Genomic DNA, 26,392 nt, shown 5'->3' on the forward strand with positions numbered 1-26,392 from the left:
TTGCCCATTTTACCACATACAATGGTTCAGTGACATTGCATTCTGGAGTAAAGGTAGGAAGCTTGCTGTGGTGAACACGCACCAAGGAGAACCAAAGGCCTCCTCTCAGACAAGTGGCTGCTAGCAAGTCAAGACTAAGATATTTCTTCCTCTTACCGCTGAAGAATTACTGCATTTTCAAAGCACATCTGGAAAAAGCGTTTATCTTAAATTCAGATTTAGACCACAGAAGAAAAGAGCGCACTAAAGGCTAAAGTAGCAAATTAATGAGTTTTCTACTTTTCACGCCTGTCAGCCCAATCACCCTTAGTCTCAGCTACCTTTGATCATTATAAAAGTTATGTGACTTTCTTTGTACCGCCTGACAAAGAAAAGGGTACTGACTTGATTGCAAAGAACTAATACCAGAATTCATTTTTCTTTTTCTAAGCTAATGATAGTACAATCTGCACTGTGAAATGGTTTCTAATCCAGATTATTCAAAAAGCCTGGATTTGGAAAAATTAAAGAATCCTGTTTTTCTCCAGATGTATTGGATTGTTATCCTATATGCTTACCTTAGTTTACTTACATAGCAGCCCCTTTAGGGAAACTGAGTCATTGACTTTGAGAGTGCAAGGCGCTGTCCTCTGACCAGAGTTGTACATAATCCGTGCTTGGACATTTGGATAACCTGGTTGTCTTACCTTCTGAAACCCTGTCACAGTTTATGAGATGTAGTATGGCCTCCTCTTTGACAAGTCCTTGCTTGGTTGTGAACTGAGGTCTTTGACCGATATGGCAGTGCAGGAGTAGTCTTTTTAATGTTGAAGGAATCTTGGCTATGTAGGCGTGCTTTTACTTTGGGATAATCAGGACTACTTCTACCTGTTGTTTGAATGTATTACTGTAAAGTTGCATTAACATTGTAAATTATCATGCCAAACCTCATTTCAGTATACATGTTACTGCAGTTCTTGGTTAGCCTTGTAGATCACACCGTACTACTAAAATAGTTTTGAAGGTATTTGGTTGGAAATCCCTACTGTGCATGCACAACCATCCTGAAAATATGCTGATAATAAAAAGGAAATGTATATACATAATTTTTAAGTTAATGAACAGCACCTTTCTAATGGTTCTAATTTTTACCGTGTTGATGATGTAGCACATTTTTCAACCCATTACTTTTATTCTTTGGTAGCCCGAAGAAAATCTAATTGTGTGAAAGAAGTTGAAAAATTACAAGAAAAACGAGAGAGGCGAAGGCTACAGCAACAAGAACTCAGAGAAAAAAGAGCTCAGGTTTGTATTTTTAGCTGTTAGTTAAAAAGTATATATTTGCTGCAAGTATTTCAAAGTTTTTGCTGTGCCAAAATAATAAATGTATGTGTTCCTTTGTAATATAAAACATTGTATTAACTAATGAAATTTTACAGCTCACTCTTAAAGTCATGGGAGACCTACATGAAAACACACGGATGAAATAGTTGCTACTCCTATTCTAAGGATCTTATTTATATAGACAGTTGGAATATCTTGCTGGGCCGGTAAGGCTCTGATGTGTTTTTTTACAGAATAACGTCCAGTCTCAATTTGAAGTTTGTGTTCATGCCAAGCTTGCTTGCATCTGTGTTCTTTCTCCCCAGTGTGCTGCAGCTTGCTCTTATACCATTGTTTATGTCCTATAGATTGGAGACTTCCATGCACATGTTGTGTCTCACTTATGCTGGATTTACCTCTGGCACATACTAGTCTTCACACTGATGTTTCTTTCCAGCAAGTTTTTGCCTTGCATTTGTTTTGCAGCGTGAATCTTTCTGGATTCACTATGCTGTGCTTATACAGTGATTGGGTCCGGAATCGTAGTATTTCTTTATATATTTATTTTACTTTTGTGGCCCAGGTGGGCGTTGACATCCCACCATTTGTGACGTTGACGCGCTCCGGCGGAAGATGCCACCTTTGGTCTCCATCTACAGATTCTTTTTTCCACTGTTGGGTCTGGATCTTCACGGAAGAGTTCCAGAAACTTTTGAAGAAGGAACCAATGAAAATCTGCAAAAAACACCGAACATTGGAGAATTCAGCACACCGACTGCAGGCCGGACAACCGGAACGACCAAGAAGAGGGCAAACACCAAGAACTTGGACGTCCAACACAGCATGCGCACACGGGGCTCCCTGAGCGAGGAGATGGACAAAACTCCATTCAAATTCCGCAATAATTACCACAACAAATACGCCCAGAAGGACCAACACAGTTTGCAACCTCTGCCTGCCGCTCGACCATTGAAGCGAAGACTGAAACGCCGGCTCGGCATTCACACCCAAGACCCTCAGAGTTCAGGAGAGGCAGCGAAGGTCAAAATACAACATGCAGGGGCAAAGACCACCCCCATCGTTCCGAGACTTGGGCCTCTTCAGTGGGGAAAAAGACAACATCGCGGAGGGACCAGACGACTGCAAGGTCGTTGAGACCGAGAAGAAGTCGGCGAAGGAGGTAAGAGAGTTGTCTACCCAAAGACCCCCGACCGACGCTCGAAAGATTGATGCAAAGGCCTCAAAAGGGGCACTGCTTTCGAAACTCTTGATGCCCGCAGCTGCACCAAGGACAAAAAGCCCAGCGCATTCATCGTTAAGGACTCCCAGATGGCAAACATTGTGGAAAAACCTAGGTTGTCGAAGCACAGTCTTGAAAAGGGCCGATCGTCGCAGAAGGAAAAAGAGTTAAAGGCGACTTCGAGGCCGACGACCGCGAAGCGCTTGAGCGCTCGACTCCGAACATGGCTGCCGAGATGAAGAAAAAGATAAGGCTCAAGGTCGAAAAGGCAAACATCCTCCAGCAAAAGAAGGATTTCGACGACCGGATGAGCCAGTACACCGTCCCTTCGAGGCCCGCAGCCTAAGCAGAGCTTGAAGAGTGGGTCGAGGACCCATATCCTCCGAAAACAACAAAACCTGCCGAAGAACATGAGGAAGAGGGCCTAGATTACTTCGAGGCAGAAGGCGAAGAGGATCAACAGACCTACCAGGACTTAACATCCTCAGAGGTGCAAGACCTATAGTGGCAGGATCTCAACACCGAAAACCCAAAAGAGGGTGTAGAGTCATATCCATTGAGGCCATGGCCACCGAACCACATTGGCATATACAATATGGTCATAAAGAACGCTGCAGCTACTTATGGAGTGAAGCTAGAGGAGGAAAAGCCCAAAGCTTGTTTTCTCCTGGAAATTCTGCTTCCTACACAGACCAGGAGCCAGTTTCTACCTATGCTCCCAAGTGTGCTGGACCAGGGCAGGGAGGCCTTCAGGGAGCCATGAGCAGAAGGATGGATCTCACAGGAAGAAAGATGGAGGAGTGTGGCGATTCAATGGTGCATCGCCAGCTCAAATGCATTAATTAACAGACATGCCTACCAGCATTGGGAGGAAGTAGGCCAACTGCTCAAACATCTCCCGGAGCAGTACCAACAGAGGGCACACCACCTTGTGGAAGAAGGCAGGAACATGGCCAACGCATGACTGAAATTGGCCGTGAATGCAGCCGCGACATCCAGTAGGCAGATGATGTTTGGGGTTGCGGAGAGAAGGCAATCCTGGCTGAGGATCTCGGGCTTCAAGCCAGAAGTCCAAAATAACATCCTGAACACACCCTTCAACGCCGAACAACTGTTCGGCACTCCAGTTGATGAAAAACTTACGCACCTAAAAAAGGACAATAAAACAGCAAGGTCTATGGAAGCGCTGCAGTTCAGGGGGTGGAGAAGGGGCGCCCCCTCAAGGAGACCAGCATGCAGAGGAAACCACCAGCCGGGAACATCACATCCAGCCTTCCAACAGGATTACCAAGGAGGCAATCAGACACAGCAATAGCAAAACTGGCAGTACTAGACACGTGGCCAATCCTTTCGAGGGCGCTCGAACAGGCGAGGTCGGACAAGAAGGGGAGGACAGCAACCCACCTCAAAGTGACTCCAATGTAAGAAGGACTCCTTGAGACCCTCACAGGTGAGTAGTGCGCTTTTAAGTCACTAATTGATTGATTGATTGATTGACGCCCACCCACACAACCTCTCTAGGGGGGCGACAATACAAGGGAAAAGACAAACTACTTGTACCACAAGAAAAACAGTTCCTCAAGCACATGACACCTGTAGCAGGCAGAATCAGACACTTCTTCCAGGAGTGGAAGAAGATCACAACCGACAAATGGATACTAAACATCATACAACACGGCTACTGCATAGAACTAGAAAAGCCACCTCCAAACAGGAGGCCAAACTACAAGGCACACTCTACAGCAGAACTATCACTCTTGCTTCTAGAGGCACAGGAGCTCCTAAAGAAGGAGGCAATAGAGACGGTGCCATACAACGAAAGAAACAAGGGGGGTCTACTCCACTACTTCCTCATACCAAAGGTAGAGAAAACGTTAAGACCTATCCTGGAACCACGGTTCTTAAACAAATTCGTAAAGACTCAAAGGTTCAAGAGGACATCTTTGCAAGAAGTAATACCCCAGATACAGGAAGGGGATTACATGGCAACTATAGACCTAAAGGACGCTTACCTACACATCCCCATGAACAAAAGGCACAAACATCTACTAAAATTTGTGATCAAGGAAACACACTACCAGTCCTGGCATTCGGCCTAAAATCCGCACCAAGCATGTTAACAAAATGCATAGCTGGGAAGCAGGGATACACGTATACTCATACCTCGACAACTGGCTGGTAAAAGCAAACTCATACAGCCAATGCAAACAACACATTCAGCAGGTTACTCAAGTGCTAATGCAACTAGGAATTCAATACATTGGGGAAAATCCTCGATAAAACCAGAACAGGTGAAGATATTCCTAGGGTCAGAGATCAACATCTTACACGGAAGGGTGTTCCCAAGCACGAGGAGAACACAGGCACTACTGAAGGAGACCCTTCATTACCACAAGGGGCAAGTTCTGACAGTGAGGACGGTGAGCAAGCTCATAGGACTGATGGCGTCATGCATGCACCTAGTTCCAAATATTCGACTCCACATGAGACCATTCCAAGAATGGCTCCAACAGCAATGGTCACAAGCAACAGAGAGTTGGGAAGATCTAGTCGTCACACACGCAGTGCAGCAGGAAATAGTGTGGTGGAACAAAGAAAACATAGCACAGGGGAAGCCATTCACACCACCAACTCCAACAGTGGCCATCGCAGCAGATGCCTCCCACCTGGGGTGATTCAGAAAAGGGGGTGGTGATGAACAGAGTGTCTGAATTAAGCAGACCACTCTTACCCAGTCCAAAGATCAGGGCTTGATCCATCACCGTTTTTTAGCTCACTGCACCATCCCAGCTCAGAACTTGGCTATATGCAAATTAGTCTGACCCTGGCCCAGTGCATCATGGGAACAGGGCAGACCAAACTACCAAGCCAATTCTTATACTGGGAAGGAAACAAGCTACCGGGGACCGGTTCTGGCATTTCAGCCGTCTTCGGCCCGGGTTGCTTGAATCCTGATGGTGCAATGAGCTAGGGACTCACATCTGAGTATACCCTTCTACGCTTATGGTGGACAAAAATGATTCAGAAAAGGGGGTGGTGATGAACAGAGTGTCTGAATTAAGCAGACCACTCTTACCCAGTCCAAAGATCAGGGCTTGATCCATCGGGCCGAAGACGGCTGAAATGCCAGAAACCGGTCCCCGGTAGCTTGTCTCCTTTCTGGTGAAGAATTGTCTTGGTAGTTTAGTCTGCCCTGTTCCCATGATGCACTGGGCCAGGGACAGACTGATTTGCATATAGCCAGGTTCTGAGCTGGGATAGTTCAGTGAGATAAATAACGGTGATGGATCAAGCCCTGATCTTTGGACTGGGTAAGAGTGGTCTGCTTAATTCAGACACTCTGTTCATCACCACCCCCTTTTCTGAATCCCACCTGGGGTGGGTAGCGCACATGAACCAACTCAAGGTGAGGGGGTTATGGACACAGAAAGATGCAGTGAAACACATCAGCTACCTAGAGCTAAAGATAGTGTTCCTAGCCTTAAAAGCATTTCAGAAGGAGCTGTACGGGAACAGGGTGTTGATCCAAACAGACTACACCACAACCATGTTCTGCATCAACCAGCAAGGAGGAACACACTGTACCTCTATCAAAGCTAGCACAGGAGATGTGGACATGGGCCATTCCACTGAGAATAGACCTACTAGCAATACACCTACCAGGGAAGGACCGTGTGGAAGCAGACCGACTCAGCAGGTAGACGTCTGCATCCCATGAATGGGAGATCAACCAGCAGAAAGTAGAGAAAATATTCCAAAGGTGGGGAACACCACAAATCTATTTGCAACACACCAGAATGGAAAATGCCAACACTTCGCATCCAGACCACCGGTCTCAAGGGAATGCGCTATGGATAAGTTGATCAAAGACATTTTTCCCGATACCACTGATAAACAGGGTACTCAACAAATGCAGGATCCGCAACATGACACTAATTCTAATAGAACCTCAGTGGGCCACACAGTCCTGGTTCTCAAAGATAGTAGAAATGGCACAGCAGCCAGCACACAGGTTCCCAAAATGAAGATACCTATTAACAATGCAGAACAGAAAGGTACTGCACCCAGAGCCTGAGAGTGTCAGCCTAGCAGCATGGCTCCTGAAGACCTACAACTTGCAGACCTCAAACTACCAGCAAGAGAAGCGAGGAGACCGACAACAAGGAAGTGCTACATAACAAAATGGAAAAGGTCCTCCCAATGGTGCATCAAGGAGAAACTACAACGGAAGATCACAAGGGAATCCACAGTACTAAAATACTTAATGCACCTGCTACAAAGCAAACTAAGCTACGCATCTCTAAGGGTGCACTTAGCGGCAATAGTAGCTTACGCCAGGGGAGAAACAGGGTAGAGTTTCTTCACCTCCCAAGTTGTGAATAGATTTCTAGAAGGAGCTAAAAGAGTCGCTCCCCCAAAAAGGATGCCAGCACCAACATGGAACTTCAACGTGGTGCTAACTCAATTGATGAAGGCGCCCTTTGAACCTATTCACAGGGCAACACTGCACATGATCATACTAAAGACAGCCTTCTTAGTGGCTATCACGTCACTACGATGAGTAAGTGAATTGCAAGCGCTAAAGCTCAAAGAGCCCTACCTACAAATACACAGCGACCGGATTGTTATGAGAACGGACCCACACTTCATGCCAAAGGTGGTGTCTCGATTCCACATTAACCAAACAATCCAGATACCGAATTCTTTCCAAAAACCTACTACAAGCACAGAAAGGGCGCTACACACACTGGATGCCAGACGGGCTGTCATGCACTATATAGAAAGGACAAAGGAGTGCAGGAAAACAGAACCGTTCTTTGTATCCTTTGCCAGCACTTTTTTGGGACGGCCAGTCACCAAAAACACCATTGTACAGTGGATTGCACAAGCAATTCACCTCTGCCACAAGCTTGCAGGACAAGAGTTAAAAGGAGCAGCTCAAGCTCACTCTACTAGGAAGAAAGGAGCAACAATTGTGTTTCTGACAAACACACTTATTCAAGACATTTGCCAAGTTGCAACATGATCTTCCGTGCACACACCTGTTTCCGAGCGGGGCCCCAGACAATCTCAGACCCCTTAGACTGATCCGCTACCCATGGGCAAGAGAGGCAGCCAAGTCCAGAAGTGCATAGATTGGTGGATTGAGGTCAGGGCCATACCATGATACCATCCAGCAAGTCTCGATCTTTGTGATAAACATTGACGTTGAGATAGCTAAAGGTCGCTAAGCTCCAAGGAAGGCGCTCAGTGTCTGCCATTTTCCAAAGCTCCTGCTCAAGCCAGCGTAGAGGGAAGACACAGAACTTACCCTAGTTCACCTTGAGTCCTGTCATCTTACCGAATAAATCAAGAACATAAAGGGCCTGCATCATGGAGGTGTTAGTACAGAGATGTATATGTATGCCGGTCCAGTCCCACCTGGACACCCCAGTCACGGCCTGTAGAGCGCAGCATGTAAGCAAGCTGCTACATAGTGAGGGCAAAAATGGCTGGGGATAAAGAGCACCCCTGACGACTCGCTCTACCAATGGAGCAAGATCGCAAGATCTGATGGCACGTACCGACTCGTGCCTGCACAGCAGTATATTAGAGCTTGACCCACCCAAGGAAAGTAGGGCCAATCCCAATTATGTCCAGTGCCTGCAATAGATCGGACCAACCCTGTGTAGCAAATGCTTTTTCAAATCCAGGGAGACCACCACTGGAAGGTCGGGCCCGCCAGACACCACGCACATAATGTGGCACAGGCGCCAAATGTTGGAGTTTATTTTTTAATCAATGTTTATTATTGACAACGGGCGATAAGAGCTCACCTCAGGAGATTTCAGAAGCACCCCAGTGAGAGCCTTGTGTAGAGATCCCGACGGGATACCCTGGTGATGTTTCTTGATAGACCTTCAGCAGACAAGAAGAAAGGTTGGCACCAAAGGCTGTAAAGTACCACCAGTCTCATGCAGAACAAAGGACTGTGTGTGGGCAGCGGGAGGCTTTCCCTAGAGCACTTCATGAGCAGCAGCAAGCGCCAGCCACCTACGCCTCACAAGCATGCTTTGCCACCTCCGCCATTCCCCTGTACGTGCTGTTTCCACGTGGTCGTATAATCTCTGTACCGTGCAACTCTCATCTGTCATATTTGGAGAGCCTGTAGAATAATCATTCCATGCACTACTACATACTCAATATCTGCACGGACCTACTAGATCTCAACTCGCAACTTCCCTAACACATGGAAAGGGAAACGCAGGAGAACCGAAGCGAATGGACTGAGTCTCGGCGCGCCTGACCTTAACATGGCGGCCGCATAAGACGTCTGCATTAAGCAAACATTACACCAGTGATCCCACCGATCAACACCACAGGAGCAGACTCGGTGCTAAAGGACGGGCGATCTGTGGAAAGGGAGTGAAACAGCATAGACGCCCCCCACCCGAACAGATGAGAAAAAGGGAAAGGCGACCAACCAATACTTAGGATTGAAAAGAAAGTAAAGACGGGGAAAATGGAAAAGGGACTACACTAACACAAGGGAAAGTGACCAAAAACGGAAAAGGGACTACACTAGCACAAGGGAGAGTGACTGAAAAGAGAGAAAGGACAAAGAAAACCGAAAAGGGACTACACAAGCCTAAGGGGAAAGAGACTGGAAAGAAAGAAAGGACAAAGAAATCCGAAAAGGGACCACACAAGCCTAAGGAAAAGAGACTGAAAAGAAAGAAAGGACAGGAAAAGGGAAAAGAAGGAAGGGGGACTACACAATCCCAAGAGGAAAGAGAAAAGGGTCAAGGAAAATCTGAAACACAGCACCAGATAACGCTTGCTCACAAAGAAGGCGAGTCAATTAATTAACTAACTACTGGTGAGAACACCATAATTACAAATGATGGATTAGAAGGAGTAACAATATTACTAAGGATAAACTAAAGAACCTTCAGACAAATTCTGCTCACAAAGAGAGATAGTTTAATAGTTTATTAATTAATTATTTTACTGGTGATGGCACCTTAAGTACAAAGGATTGATTAGAATAAGGTATAAAAGCAAACGGAACCACAAAATAACTATACCTACCAACACGAAACAGCAGTACTGGGGACACTTAGAAACCACTCAGTACAGTTAGGCAAAGGCGTTCTAAGACTTACAACACAACATAAAGGTGAAGCGGAAATGGATGAAAGATACCGAGAATCGACGGGATCTAATGCAAAGAATATAGAATATCCTCCGACTCTATCCAAACATGCTGCCAAAAAATTCAAACATAACACCTTGAGAAAAAACCCGAACAGCCTGTTCTCCGATCCATATTTCGATAGAGTTAAAGGCGTCATGATGAATGACCTGATATTCTACACTGACAAAACGGCCAAATGGCGCAATATCATTACAAATAGGCTGTTCACAAAAACCATAAAAAACATACCACATGGCACAAAAATAACGACTTCACTAACTAAAGGATGTAGCTCAGAATTATTCATTACTATGTACAAAACGGGAATAGTGCTGATACAAGCAACTAACAAAGAACTAGAGAAATTTGAGGCAGCTTTCCAAACCTTAAAGGAATGCATAGAAGGACAAAACTACCAGCAAAACAGGACCCCACCAGTTACCACAATCGACAACAACGACTCTATCACTAGAGATGCTAATCTAACCAACTGCCAGAACAATCAAATCTCTAACGCCGGAGATTTACCGGAAACGGCGATGGCAACAACGGAGAAGGAGAGTGAAATGACTGCGACATCTAATAACCTTGGAAACAAAGAAAAGAAAATGGCCCCAATGGAAGAGCGGCTGATGCTACCAATCAATGACACCTCACCGGAAGAGGGTAACTCAACACCTAACGAGTCCCCCTATGAAGATAACCATGAAATGAACAAAGCAGAAGATACCTACCTTCCGCAACCTCCCCCGAATGCGAGTTTGAAATCTCCTAGATCCCTATCCTCAAAGGCACCCGTTACACATCGCAATATAAGAAACAACGAGGTCAGTCCTAATAGAGCCAGGAACAACAACCAAACCAAGGAGTTAATGGAAAGATCTGGGGACTCGAGAACCAACCTCTCACGAAGAAGAGCAAAATGCAGAACCCAAACAGGCAAGCCTAGCTCACACAAGAAATCACCCCGAACCCAGAAAGAAATCAAGGAACTCAAGAAACTAGTAGGAAACCTGGCACAAGACTCGCTGAAAGTCGCACAGACAATTGAAAAAATCTGGGAGATGACGATAAGTATGCACACGAAGGTTTCACACATTCAGAATCTTGCACTCCGACCCATCAGACCTAACAGGACCTATCCTTTGTCAAATGAAGAAACCATGGTGCTACTTCGATCTTATGAACATCTGGCCCAGGGAAGTGAGGAGAATATCAAAATAATACCCATTGACTCCAATAGGATGCCCAGAAAGAATAACAGGAAAGCGATACACCACAACCTACAACACATTCAGTTAACTACAACGGATACCGAAAACAATAATGTCGATAACTCACAGAAAACCTTGAACTGCCTACTACTCAACTGCCGTTCGGCAAATAAACATGCATCAGACATAGCCGCACTAATCATTAACAACGATATCGACCTGGCCATCCTCACTGAAACATGGCTCAACGAATCTTCATCTCCTACCATTGATCTCCTAGTTCCACCACAATACAACATCGTCAGGTCAGACAGACCAAAGAAAGTGGGAGGAGGTATAGCGTGCATCCACCGCTCGGAGATCGAGGTCAGCCAATTCCAATCTGACCCCATAGAGTCCTGTGAATACCTTGGTCTTAATATAAGAGCACTAAATAAGCAAAGCTGCAACCTGCATGCATTCTACCACCCACCTGGAGATAACGCAAAGTTTACAGAGGAACTAATTGAGATCATAACGGCCAACTCAAACCCGGACGCCAACAATATATTCCTAGGTGACTTTAACCTACACTGGGACGACGACAATGACAAGCTGGTTAACACGCTGAAAGACTTCCTCAATGAACTAAACCTTACCCAAGCATGCACCCAGCCCACTCACTCACAAGGAGCGACGTTAGACTGGATTATCTCAAGAAATAATGTGACATCGATCATTGCTATAGATCCATGCGATTGGTCTGACCACCACGCCATAACATTCACGATACCGACAATAAAAAAGGGCAAGACCGTGCAACCCCGCAAGTTCAAAAAACTGATTCGCGAGACAAAGGAAGCCAATATTCAACGACTGGTTGAAAGATGTGAGAAAGACCTGAAGCCACCCAATAACAGGCAGAATGTCAATGAGCTGACTGACCACTACATAACCTCGATCGGCAACATCGTCAATGACACCATGCCTCAAAAACTGAAAAACGTCTCAGAGAAGCCAAAAAATCCTTGGTTTAATGAGGCATTGAACGAGGATAGGCGAAAACTAAGAATGGCCGAAAGGAAATGGAGACGACATCCCTCCTCCCCCGAGTTGAAAGCCCTCAGAAAAACCAGAAAACAATATAACAAAAAGATAATCAACTCCAAAAAAGAATATATAAGAGCCGAACTGGATAATGCCAAAAACAGACCACGAAAACTCTTCGAGATCCTAAAGCAACAGTCAAACAAATTAACTAAAACGACCCAAGAGAACCCAAAAACCCCCATAAGCTGCGAGGAATTCTCCTCATTTTTCTCGGAAAAAACCAAACTACTGGAAGTTGAGCTCACAAGTGCAGCAGCCAACCTTGTGACCCTTCCTTCACCTAAAAATAAAGCCAACGAGACAACAGAGGGTCCTCAAACAAAAAATAAAGCAAATTGGGACACATTTGAACTATATGACCAGGGTAAGATTGCCAAAAAGCTAGCGGAACTTAGACCGAACAACCACTATCAAGACCCTCTACCGTCAAAGTGTGTAAGAGAAATTAGCCACACTCTAGTTCCGGTCTGGACCCAGATAATAAATGCTTCACTTACACAAGGGACCCTCCCTGACTGCCTAAAAACGGGGCAGGTAGTGCCCATCATCAAAAAACCTACAGCTGATACTACAGACCCGAATAACTATCGACCAGTAACCAACATACCTTTACTGGCCAAACTGATTGAGAAATGCGTGCAAGGCCAACTGAGTCAACACATCACTAAGTTCGCATTACTAGACGACTGCCAATCAGGATTTAGAACAGGACATAGTACTGAAACTGCGATCCTGCACATTGTTGATGACGCCTTACAAGCCCTTGACCAAAATCAGGCATGCCTACTGATCCTACTAGACCTGTCATCGGCTTTTGACACGGTAAACCACGAATTACTAATAACCAGGCTTCAAGACAGGATGGGTTTGTCCGGAAACGTACTGAAATGGTTCAACTCTTTCCTACAGAACAGGACTCAACTATTCCTGATTAACCAAGCAACCTCCTCCCCATGCCCTAACACAATCGGGGTCCCACAAGGCTCTACTCTATCCCCAGATCTATTCAACTTATATGTAGAACCCCTTACGGAGATTCTTCAAAAATCACGGATATCCTACCACATGTATGCAGACGACACGCAAATATATATAAAGATCGCCTCCCATGATGACATTGACCGAATGAATGACACACTAAAGAAAGCGTTGCAATGGTTAACAACTAATCATCTGAAACTCAATGCCCAAAAAACTGAATTCCTACTAATCTCATCAACAAGGGGCCAACCTGAAGTAAAAGAATGGGTGAAATTGGTGACTGCGTTAAACTGCACTCCGACCCTAGTTAACTCAGCTAAATCACTGGGAATCACGTTAGATGAGAACCTCGACATGAAAGCCCACATTAACTCAATGGCTAAGAGCGCCCGCTTCCATTTGAACTATCTGAGAAAACTAAAACCCTTTATCTCTGAGGCGGATCTAAAACTGGCCACTCAATCGCTAGTTATCTCGAGGATTGAATATGGTTGTACCACGTTAGCTGGCCTACCCAAAACATCCATAGCACCACTAAAAGCCTGCCTCAACGCAGCGGCAAGACTCATCACGGGAACGAAGAAATTCGATCATATATCGCCCCACCTGAAAGCCCTAAACTGGCTACCTTATGAGGCCAGAATTCAAATGAAAATGGCCTGCATTACCCACAAAGCAGTTCACTACAACATGCCTAGATACCTAGCCAAGAAAATTAAACTTTCGGGAGGCAACAGACCAAGCAGAAGTGCTAAAGAGCTGCTGTTGCGACCAGCCTTCTTCCGCAAGAAAAGGACATACGATCGGGCCTTCTCCGGAGCTGCACCCAGAATCTGGAATTCACTCCCTCCAAACATCAGGAAGATTCAAAATACGGAAACATTCAAACGGGAACTAAAGTGCCACTTGATGAGTAAATACCCCACGTAGAGAAACTACAGACTAATGGATATGAACATCTACACCAAAGAGGAGGTACTCATCTTGAATAATTGGAAGTTCAATATCTAACAAATGAAAGACTCCCGTCCGAGCCTCGGCTACACAATGTACTACTACCTCATATATTTGGGAGCTTATATACTGTATCTCACAGCTCAAACTATTTAACCTCTACCTCACTTTATTATGTTTATGACTACTATTACAAGCTATACCTCACTTTATTATGTTTATGACTACTATGACACTCTAAACCTACGCAACTCCTAATGGCTAACTATATAGGCAATTGTTTTTGATTATGTTATATAACCCTACCTCAACGAGCTTGAAGATACGACTATGACACAAGCTGAGACCAATGCACCGTTCAATGCCTTTTAGCTAGTCACCCTTTTTACCACACCGCTTCTACCTCATAACTGTTTGTTGTTATAATTGATGTGATAATTGTCAAGTCTGTAATCTTTTATGTTCAGCGCTCTGATACCCACGGGTCTTGTTCGCGCTATACAAAACACTATAAATAAATAAATAAATAAATAAATACTAGGTGGTTTTACGATGAGAAACGTGTTGGACCAAATTTTCAAAGATTTCTACAAATATATATATATTTTTTAAATTTTTGGAAGACCTTTATTTAGAAAAGGGTGCACACAGCTATTCAGCCAAACATCCCAGAGGCATGGCAGCAAAATTAGAGCATCAAACTGTTCTGGCACACCCAGGAGAGCTGCTCAGGATAAGAGAGGTCAATTTTTAAAAATTAAAACAGGATATACACGATAAATACGTAATGCAGTTCCATTTGTTAATGAAAAGAAGAAAGAGAAAAGAAAACAGGAGGGGGCCGGCTACGGGATCTAAAGTAGATCCAATCACCGGGTGGGTAGGGAAGCGTGTCCAACTGCGGAGACACCCACATTTTGAAGCGAACAGTATAAGCAAGCCTACATTTCTGAAGACTCCCGACTAATGCCCCACCCGATGAATCCATTGACAGGAGCGGGTGAGCGGCCACAGTCCCAGCACCACCCAAAAAGTCCAAACAGTAACCCGATACACTGACCCCCAACCCAGGGAGAGAGGAAAAAGGAAAGTCCAGTCAAACTAAAAAAGAGAAAAAGGCCATAGAAACAGAGAACGGAAAAACAAAAATACCCCCCACCCCGCACCCCTGCAGATGGCTACGGCCTACCCCCCTAGCAGCGTGCCTATCGCCCAGCGACCAAAAACCCGAAATATAGTAGAAAAGAGATTTATAAAGGAAGGAAACACAGAAAAAGAAAGAAAAGAAAAATTAAGGGAGGAGGAGAATCGCACATTCCCGGTCACACTGCCCCTCTCCTGCGACGTACAGTCCTGGACATTAAACAATAAACAACAAAGCAAAGTAGATTCGGTAGAACCCAGGAAAGACGTCCTACACCGCCCCGCCCCTAATACAAGAAAATGGCGGATCCCGGGTCCCTAACAAACCCCTAGCATCCGAGTCGAACACCAGTCTCAGCCTTGACCTCTACGAGTGTTCACCATGAGTTCCACACACCGCATCCGCCTATTCACAGGATAAATCAAAAGTCCAGCCAGTCCACGAATCTGTGCGGCGAGTCCAACAGATATCCACAGTCCACCACTATCCTCAGCCGCCATGACACTCGCCATGGTACGACCAGATCCCGACCGTCCCACACTCCACCACACTGCACAGCTCACACTGGTTAGAGGCGGCAGACCCGAGAGCAGAGGACGGCCCGGGACCAGGGTTCGATTCCCGGCGCGGCAGGTTTCTGGACCAGGGTCAGCGGACTCGATAATTCTCTCGCCTCGGTGCCCACTCTGATCAGCGATCACACTCGGCAACTCTGGGCATTAGCTGCCTCATCTTCACTAACGGCCCCACCAGACCGCCGGGGATGCCTGGTCTCACCCTGGAGATACCCAGTAAGGGTCCATCTCTCAGGGAAGCCAGGAAGGGTTTCGCAGCGGTCTAAGCGCCAGGACGCCTACGGGTAGCAGTGCGCTATATAAATGCCTACACATTTACATTTACATTTACATTTACACATGTTCGCTGTTTCCGTCGGGTCACAGTTTCAATAAAGTCATTGGGGGACCAGCTCGTGAACACTACCACAGGCGGACTCTTCAACGTGGGCGGGCGATACACCATGGCGGCGGATTCAACCGCACACTGCGGTACAGACATTGCTATCCATGTTTTGACACTAGATGGGCCTCGAGTCGTAGATTTCGGGATCAAAGTCTGGGAAACGGCTCGCTTAGGGGGACCAGACAGATCAGAGTCATTATGCGATCGGGCAGTTTCGGTGGCATCCGCAATCGACTTATGTGAAAGAGCATCCATGTAGGAGCATAGACCCTGAATGGCGGCCATCACGGTTCGCAATGATGGCTCTTCTTCACCCTGCACCGCCGCAAACTGATCGACTCCAGACATCAGTGCACCCTTCGGGTCACCCGATTCTACCAGGGACTGAAGTGCGATGAGGGCAGGCGGGGGCAGGAGGCACACAGTCCAGCAGCGATAGGGCCTTTCGGACGGGGGCCCCACCCCGGCGGGAAGGGAACGCCGAGAAGGGGACCCCCGGCCACTCAGCCACTCACAGGATCATTACACCTCCCCAATGCGGGTAGAACCGCAGGCTCGCCACCAGTCCAGTAGCAGGTTGCTCTCCACTTCTATCGGCCGGACCGTGTCTGGGTCCCCCGGCCGCCGTTGTTGCACTGCAACCCGGCAGGGTCAGTACTCGAGGTCCCGGCTCTCGGTCAGCGTTAGGCCAAGAACTTCCACTCGATGTAACTCCAGCAATCCGGGTCGTAAGTTTCCCAGGACCACACCGCCAGTATCAGCAACAGGTCACCCACACGGGGGCGAGGCGAAAAAGCAGGATTTGGAGCAGGATATTCAAGCAGCAGGAGGAGGTCGACGGAGCCGAGAGCTTATGCGGCCATCTTCGTTCGTCGCTAGGCTCCTCCCCCGATTTCTACAAATATTGTTTTCAATGGGCAACAATTCTGAGCATTTATTTTAATAATGAGAGTAGAAGTATTTAAAGATCAGCCTTACCAAGGGAAGGCTCTTGCAGTCAGCAAGGTGTTGTCTACAGTGGATGCATGGATGGTGAACACAAGATGCACTAACAACCCACCAACCACAGTTTCCTTGATTGTCTTAATTCTGTAGCAGGGCCCGACCAATGCTCTGGGCCAGCACTGGACACGTGCCTGAGACCACCAGAACCAACCTAAGGATGACCCCTGTTTTAGTTCTGGTTCCTTTCAGTGTGAACTGTCCTGCACTCTTAAAACACAAATGAATCCCATAGTCCTTGTCCGTTACTGAAATCTTAGGCACCTAGGCCCTGTTACTGAGTTTGCATGCCAGTGATAAACAAAAGACTGCTGATCTGAACATACCATGCACAGATTCCTATGAGGACCATACAAATGTCTTCATCTGTAGAAAAGAGTTGTGTCCAGAGTTGCAGTTTTCCCTGGTTCCTTTCCCTAGGACATTTCAAGTAAAAAACAGGCAGAAAACATGTTTGGCCTACTCCAAACTGAAGGTGTACCCGCTGATTGATTTTCCTTTGTGCTAGTCTTCCTTATTGACATATGTTTTTCACTGGCTGTCTTAAATTGCACGTGGAAAGGCAGAACATGGATTTTGGGGAGCCCCCGAACCTCTTTGCAGTAGGCAATTTCCTCTCTTGCTCAACTTGGCAGTCGTATGTTTAAATGTCTTAAGCCTTTTCTCAACTTCTCTGCAAGCTAGACCATACACATTACTGCAGATGTTGGTTAACCTTACTTAACAAATATTAGTAAGAGTTCTGCTTGATAGTGTACGTTTGGTCATATTCACCTCCTTTTCCATTCTCGATAGTGAAACTTTTGGTTATGCCTTATGTGGTGCATATGTACCTCAACATTGTAAGTGCACCTGCTGTGCCAACTTCATCCTCCTTAGAGGAGTTCTCATTTCGTTGATTTGCCTGGTGGTTACCAGGGCCTTTGCACTGCATTTCAGGAAATGTTAAGTGGGTGCTGATATGAGGAGAGCATGGTAACTCTGTACTTCGGATATTCTTCATGTACACTAATCGTTGGTAAATGCTATGCAGGGAATCTGTGGGAACAAGTATCTCTCGGAAGATACACTGCATATCTTTAGGAACATTCTTTCTGGTGGGTATGTAGATTCTGTGAAGCCTTGCAGTTCTGTGGCTGGATTTTGTTGCTAATCCATTCGCAGGTCCTGTGTGGAAAGTGTTCATATTTGTGTGTAGTTATGCATCCTACAAAGAACTTAATAGAAGGGGACTGGTTAATATGTTGCACATATCACCCACCTTAATCCCAACCTCGTTCCCCAATTTCTTGCAGTAGAATGATAGGTCTGTTTGCCCACCAAACCATTGTTATACACAGGTAAAGCAAACTGGTGGCTATTCAAGCCTGTTCTATAACACCTGTGTGAAATTTTGTATAGGTCAGAGTCCAAGTTCATGTAACAGATGTAACTCTGATGAACTGCAGAGCTGCACTTTGCCATGTTGTACAGTTAGCAGACCATAATTAGTTTAGACTAAAAGGAGAGAAAAGAGGTTCATTTTGCTTTTCTTAACTTCAAAATCATAAGTGATCGAATCAATCGATTCCTCTTTTATTTTTACGTTGTTTTGACATTGGTTTGTTAATTTTTTACAGGAAGTCGACACTACAGTGCCAAATTACGAAATTATGTATATGATTAGAGATTTTAGGGGAAGTTTGGATTATCGACCGCTGACCACGGCGGATGCAGTAAGTTTATTTATTTTTTGTTGTTATTTTAATTATAATTGTAGTTTTGTGTGTTCTACGTCTTACGTACCTCAGGTCAAAAGGGTAATGAAATAAGTTTGAAAAAGTACAATGCAATTTCTTCTATATAACCTGTGGGCCATGCTCAGTCCCATGTATCTTACATATCAGGGTTCATCAAATGCTATATAAATAGAAACTAGTACACAATGTAAGGCATTATATCCTACTTTTTGTTGGTTGTAGCATGTGCTTCACATCACAAAGGTATCCCTAAAAACTAAGAAAGGCATCCTAAACTATATAATTTGCATCATCATTCAGTGTGTCTTCTGAGAACAGTCAGTACCTTTTTAGCATTTCCTCATCTTATGGTTAGATGACCCTATGACTTACAGTTTGTTGTGTACCACAAAAATGGAGTATAGTCTGACCCTTGCTGAAAAAGCCCTTCCTAATTCTGTGCTGAGATGGGGTATAAATTGATATCTAACTAACATATTCTAACAAAGTTATTATAATGGATTATGATGTCCCAACTCCACTAGTCCTGTTAAGCAACGATATGCCGGGCCATCAACTGGCAGGTTGCAGATCACATAAGTAGGGATTCACCTGGCACTTTTAGTAATCGGACTAAATTTGGCCCAGGCCAGTCTGCTGCATTTAACTATGTAATTGTGGTTCCCCAGACTGTAGTTTTATTTCTTATCTTGCCTGATAGTTGCACTTGTCTCTGTTATGTTTATTTCGGAAATTAAATCTGGTGTATCGTTGCTGTATCATCCTTTGGATCACCTTCAAAATATTCAACACTACGTGTGTCCTGGTGGAGCCCAGTTGTTGTTAACAGCCAACTGGGAGACTCAATCGAAATAGAATAGCAGTAAGGGAGACTTTAGATTCTCCATTTCCCCAAATACAGTGATGTAAATGTCAGAAATACCTATAAATAACGTTTCCTCCCTCAAAGCAAAGACCGTAAATCACTGTCTTCACAAACCTGTCGTCATTTAACCAAACCTGCTTCTCTAGTATGTGTAGAATTCTACACCAAGGGACACACCTTTCTCAGACGGAAATGAAAATACCAGGATGTGTATGCAGACAGCCCTCCCGGTGTCTTCTAGAACTTCTTCAAATGATTCAAGAGGACTTTTTCAGTGCAGTGCTTTTCTTCTCTGAAACTTTGTGTTTCAGGCATGTGAGCTGTAGATCACATGCTTTGCATACTCCTGCCATCTAGTGTTGGGTCCTGATGTTTGCAAGTTGTTTTTCTTTGAAGAAGTCTTTCCAATCATGAGGTAGGTGATTCCTCTTTTCGGTGATAGTGTGCATGGACACCGACTCCATTGTTAGATAGTTTTTCCGCCATCGGGTTTGGACGAAAACGCTCCATGATCATCGGCCACAACATCCCAAGATCCAGAGTCAAAATGTAGAATACATGCCGGACATCCTTGGGGGAAGTATCAGAACACAAATTTGACGCATAAGGGGCCGGAAGGAACAAGGGGGAACTTTTCTCCTTTCCAGAATCGGACTCCAATTTGGAAGAAGACTTGTCATATGGTCAAAGTACTGTTGTAAAATATTGGTTTTAGGACATGGATTATAGCGTGAACTAAAAGTGCATTTATTTCATATCATAGGCCTACAAATGTCGTTCAACTCAAATATAGCTCCCACTTCAGGGGAAAAGCTTCTTTGCTTTTAAGTTTGGTCTAGTCAGCAACAAACTTTGTCATTTAGGTAACTCTTTTTTGTACACGCTGGCAGATGAAACTTTGTCCCCTAATTTACTAATCTGTTTTTTACATGTAGCTGATAGACCACAGAACTAGAAGGTCTTTCTACTGATACTCAAATCTTATCTGATGAGATGCAACTTTTGAACTGACCTTCTAACGTAAGCTATGCTTTGAGTTGTGTATAAATATTCAAAACAAGCGTTGATCCATGCGCATTGTACAAATTGCCTCCCAGGAGTGCGATTGTATGGTGTTTCCCGCTAGCGCAATAAATTACTAAAGCAGTCTGCCTCCAACTTCTCGCACTTTAATTTGTTACTGAAAGGTAAATATTTAGGTTTCTCACTGTGAGTACTGAACACTCCTTAACCCAAACTTCAACTCAGCGGAAATAAAAGGCTTCGGTCACACTCCCACCTTCGGGCCACGGTCGGCACTTAAAAGATGTTTCTGATGCCCTGCCCTCCGGCTCAGAACCGAAACACGTCTCGAAGCCCTCCGGCTCGGGTCGGCCAAAATCTGGCACTTAGCTGAAACCTTCAGGCTTGAAGCCGAAAATCGCTTAAGAGCCAAAATCATTGACACTAAAAACAAAGCCTCCTTCGACACTGAAACCTTCATCGCTGAAAAGTGATTCTACCCCCAACACTGAAATCCTCTGTGCCGAAACCTAAAACTGTTCCTCATAAGCTGCAGGACCTGGTCTTCGATGTCCCAACACCCAAATCTGACCCAAAACAAAAGTAACTATATAAATCCAGATACAGGATATGTTCTTACAACGTCACCTCAGAAACTTAAACCTGAGTCAGAGGACACACCTTTCTTTATTCCTTTCAAGAGGAAGAATGTGCGCACTAACCCTTCCCCTCCACCTCTTTTACCACGTTCCCCTACACACCCCTCTCCACCTTTGCATCATTTACTGATTACACCAACTAACTCTCCACCCCCACCACATGATGATGAGGAGGATGAGGATGGAGATGGGGGGGCACTATTTTACAAGTAGACACGGACCTGAGTTCAGCTGCAGAAAGTGAGGCAGAGGAAGGCACCTCCAAAAAACAGGGACAAGGATTGGGGTTTACAAAACTTTCCCCAGCACAGGAGGTGAGTTGCCTGTGCGAGAACAGGAGGGATACTCTGCGCTCAAGTTCACAACCAAAGGCCCCACCAGGAAACAGAGGGCAAACAGGAAACGGGCAGAACGCAGGAAATGTAACAAAAACAGGAGGAGACAAGAAAGCAAACAGGGGGAGGTGGAACAAGAAAAGAGGACAAACAACTGCGCCCCCTCAGTGATTAACCTTACTGACATAGTCCTGACTACAAAGGAAACTTCCATCCTGTCTTTGGGACTTTCATACTGTCCCCCCAGGGACTTCAATTATGCTGACACTCGGATGGATGTCTTCAGATATGTCAGGAAGTTGAAGCTCAATAAATTCCATCGACAACACCCATACAAAAAACCTAAAAAAACTTTACCAACCAGTCCCTCACTGCTAACAGCTGGTGAGGGTATGGAGATGCAAGAAATACGGGAATTGCAATGTGAAAGTACAGAAACACCAGCAACTACTGACGAAGCCGTTGGCAGGGGCGTTAGTGCAACACCATTCAAACCAAAATCCACCTTCCTCCCAATATCTACCCATGATAATCTGGATGTGTACCACGAGCTCGTCATTGGTGACTTAAAAAAACTTTATACTGCCTCGAACAATAAAGAAAGAGTCATCAACAGAAACAATCAATGCTACTATAACTTGGTCAAAAAGCTGAAGAACGATGACAAAGTTATAATTAAGCCGGCCGACAAGGGTGGAAATATCGTCCTTTGGAAACATGAGGAGTACATCAAGGAGGCGGAACTCCAATTGGGCGATATGGATTGCTACAAAAAGAGCAATTTATCTACTGTTAAAGCTGCCTGGGCCGACCAAAATTCAAAGCTAATGGCTTGGCGAAGCAGTGGTCTAATTTCATTTGATGAATATAAATATCTAAAGAAAGACTATCCAGTTATCCCCAGTTTCTACCTTCTTCCTAAGGTGCACAAGGACGCCCTTGTGCCCCCTGGTAGGCCAATAATATCGGCCATAGACAGCTCCACGGAATGTATTTCCCGCTATATAGACTACTTCCTACAGGAATGGGTAAAGAGTTTGGGTTCATATGTTAAAGATACAACTGACGTTTTGTGCAAACTGGCCTCAATTACCTGGGATGATGAACTATTGCTTATTACCATGGATGTAACTTCACTGTACACATCTATTCGACACCGTGATGGTATTTAAGCGGTTGAGTATTACCTTGGTAAACGCCCCATTGAATGCTTACAGCATAACAAAATGATTGTTGGTATGTTAAAAATTTGTTTGGAACAAAACTTTTTCATCTTCAATAACCAAATATACCAACAAATGAGGGGAGTTGCCATGGGGGCCTGCTTCTCCCCTAGCTTTGCTTGCCTACATATGGGGCTATGGGAGGAGCAGGTCCTAATGGGTGACCACATGGAAATAATGCAAAACAAGGTTATGCTCTACCTAAGGTACATAGATGACCTGTTTTTTATTTGGAGAGGGTCGCAGGAAGAGGCTATTAATTTTGTGAAATTACTGAATATGAATAATTTGAACCTTGAATTCACATCACACATTGATAAGGAAAAGGTTACTTTCCTAGATGTGGAGGTTTATATCCGGGATGGAACTCTGCAAACTAGGCTACACAGAAAAATAACTGCTGGAAATACAGTTCTACACGCCAGCAGTCAGCATCCCCAACACCTGATCCGCAGCATCCCCTACGGGGAGATGCTGAGATTGCGGAGAATCTGCAGCTCCGACTTGGAGTGTGACCTGGCACAACAAGCCAGTAAAGCGAGATTCCTGCAAAGAGGTTATAGCAGTACCCTAATAGAAGGAGCCATTAGGCGTACTAGGAAAATCACAAGGGAGGATGCACTAATGCCTAAAACCAAACCCAGTGCAGAAGGTAACAACAATGAGCAAATTCAACCCAGAGCCATTGTAACCTACAGTAACCAGCATTCCCAAATTAGGAAGATTCTGAACAAGAACTGGAATCTGGTCAAAGGTGACCCTATAATAGGTGACCTGGTACCAGATAAACCCAGCATAACTTTTCGCAAATCCCCTAGCCTCGCTAGTGCCCTAGTCAGCAACATGTTAGAACCCACAAAATCCTGGATGGAGCACATCACTGGTTTCAAAAAGTGTCTTACTTGTAAGGCTTGCCGCCACGGGGTTAATAAAACTCAGGTCCCACGCCCTTTCTCAGATAAACCCTTCATTATCAACAAGAGACTAACATGTAGGACGGAATACGTTGTATATGTCCTTCAATGCCCTTGTGGACTGCAGTATGTTGGGAGCACACGCCCACCTGCCCACAAGCGCATCCTACAACACTTGAGGGCAATTTCCGGAAAGGATCAGGCCTACCCAGTGGCCAGACACTTTGAAACCACGCATAATAGTGACCCCAGCAGCTTACAATATTTTCTTGTGGATTCGGTTTTGCCTCTGAAAAGAGGGGGTGACCGGGACGCTAAACTGCGTCTGCTGGAAACCAGATTCATTCTCGAATTCAATACCAAGAACCCGGGAGGTCTTAATAATAGCGAGGATCTTTACACCTGCCTCTAGCTATAGAACACATCTACTGAAAATCATTTCTGTGTAAATAGTAATTTCCCCCAGCTGACTCTCAATCTGTTTTTATTAAACTCTGCTATTTGCTGTTAACTGTAGCATGTTTTTAATCATTAGTATTAGCACTTATTCACTTTACAAACACTTTTTGATCTGCAGTAACTATAAGAGGTTATTTTAAAAGTTCATGTCTTTATTTTCAGTACTTAGTCTGTGCAGTTTTCTTGTATATATGCCCACTGGGGCACTATTATCATCCTTTTTAAGTGGAGCCAGGTGTTTTCACAAGTGATAAATGGGGGTTCCTGAAACTGTATGTGCTATATATACTGACTAAATTTTGTGTATATATATGGAGTATAATCAATTAATTTAATGAAATTACTTTGGTTTGATGAATTTTAACCATGTGTATATATATGAAATGTAATCTATTTATGGTTTAATAATTTTTTAACCAGGTGTATATACATGAAATAAAATTTATTTATTCATTTGTATAGAATTTTGTATAATAATGGTTATACTCCACCATTGCATTTTTGCACATTGAAACCCCTCGGGCACCATGCCCTTTATTCTTGTTTGACTGAACATAGTATGTCTTCACTGTTTACAACTTGAAAAAAATGCAATCTGCACAGCTGAAAAGTATTACGCATTTGCACTTTATAAACCCTCGTTTGTGTTCATGACACGCTATGTGAACAAGCCTCTTTTGAGGTGAAACGCGTCATGGCGGAATTGCAGGCTGTAACTTTGGCACGAAATTAAATTGCACTGAGAAACTGCACTTATCTTGTGGTCTCGCTTTCTTCGTTCTGCGTGGAAGGCAGAGTGAATTGCGGCGACCTTTTGGACATATACATGTGTGTATATATGTGTGTATATATATATGTATGTATGTATGTATGTATGTATGTATATATATATATATATATATATATATATATATATATATATATATATATATATATATCCAGCAACAAGTCTCCGTGTAGGAACCCGACTCAACAGTGGGACGGTATCGGCGTGCGGGGACGGAGTGCCCTCGCTAAACATACCAGCCACATTTCCTCCAAGAAGAAATACGCCGTACGCCTTGGTAGGTGAAAAAAACATGTGCAATTTATTCCACAACTTGCATCACAGCAACAGATTTCTCAGCCTGACGCGTTTCAACTCCTGTGGCGAGTCTTAATCATAGGCAGCCATTCTTTCTCTCACATAGTGACCACGTGTTCCAATTTACGTTGCTAGACCACCCTAAATGTTCTGTGGTCTTAAAGTCACAGTGTCAAAGTGAGTGTTGGGAAACTTTATTAAACTTTACATTATTTCATTTTGGTTTATGCAATGGCTTTTTCCTTCGTTTTTCATTTTTCATTTCTGGGCACATTTGCATCCATTACATTTCCTTAAAGTGACGAGTTTTCCCAGCATTGCTAAATACTTGGCAATTAAACATCTTCGTGCCATGGTGCAAGTCCATTATCGTGTCAGATGCCTTGTCTCTACACCAACCAACAACCATAACGATTGAATCCCTTGCCCTGTTTCCATATAAAGTTCAGGTTAGATTTCTCCGTACCTGGTTTCTGTCTTTGTGGAGGTGGGCCGGTCAGGTTCCATTTAAATACAATCCAGCAACAAGTCTCCGTGTAGGAACCCGACTCAACAGTGGGACGGCATCGGCGTGCGGGGACGGAGTGCCCTCGCTAAACATACCAGCCACATTTCCTCCAAGAAGAAATACGCCGTACGCCTTGGTAGGTGAACAAAACATGTGCAATTTATTCCACAACTTGCATCACAGCAACAGATTTCTCAGCCTGACGCGTTTCAACTCCTGTGGCGAGTCTTAATCATAGGCAGCCATTCTTTCTCTCACATAGTGACCACGTGTTCCAATTTACGTTGCTAGACCACCCTAAATGTTCTGTGGTCTTAAAGTCACAGTGTCAAAGTGAGTGTTGGGAAACTTTATTAAACTTTACATTATTTCATTTTGGTTTATGCAATGGCTTTTTCCTTCGTTTTTCATTTTTCATTTCTGGGCACATTTGCATCCATTACATTTCCTTAAAGTGACGAGTTTTCCCAGCATTGCTAAATACTTGGCAATTAAACATCTTCGTGCCATGGTGCAAGTCCATTATCGTGTCAGATGCCTT

General features: G+C 44.6%; 1 protein-coding gene across 5 annotated transcripts in view; it reads left to right on the top strand.

Annotated features, from left to right (window-relative positions):
* Window positions 1-26,392, top strand: part of KIF2A (kinesin family member 2A) — a 525,241-nt gene that overhangs the window by 183,548 nt on the left and 315,301 nt on the right. For all 5 annotated transcript variants that reach the window (XM_086960677.1, XM_086960679.1, XM_086960678.1 and 2 more), the window contains exons 6-7: window positions 1,184-1,284; window positions 18,683-18,778. In XM_086960677.1, coding sequence (XP_086816803.1) covers window positions 1,184-1,284; window positions 18,683-18,778 — 197 coding nt within the window. The remainder of the gene's footprint in view (window positions 1-1,183; window positions 1,285-18,682; window positions 18,779-26,392) is intronic.

The sequence above is a fragment of the Lissotriton vulgaris genome, chromosome 3_1, assembly GCF_964263255.1.
Source record: "Lissotriton vulgaris chromosome 3_1, aLisVul1.2, whole genome shotgun sequence".
NCBI lineage: Eukaryota > Metazoa > Chordata > Amphibia > Caudata > Salamandridae > Lissotriton > Lissotriton vulgaris.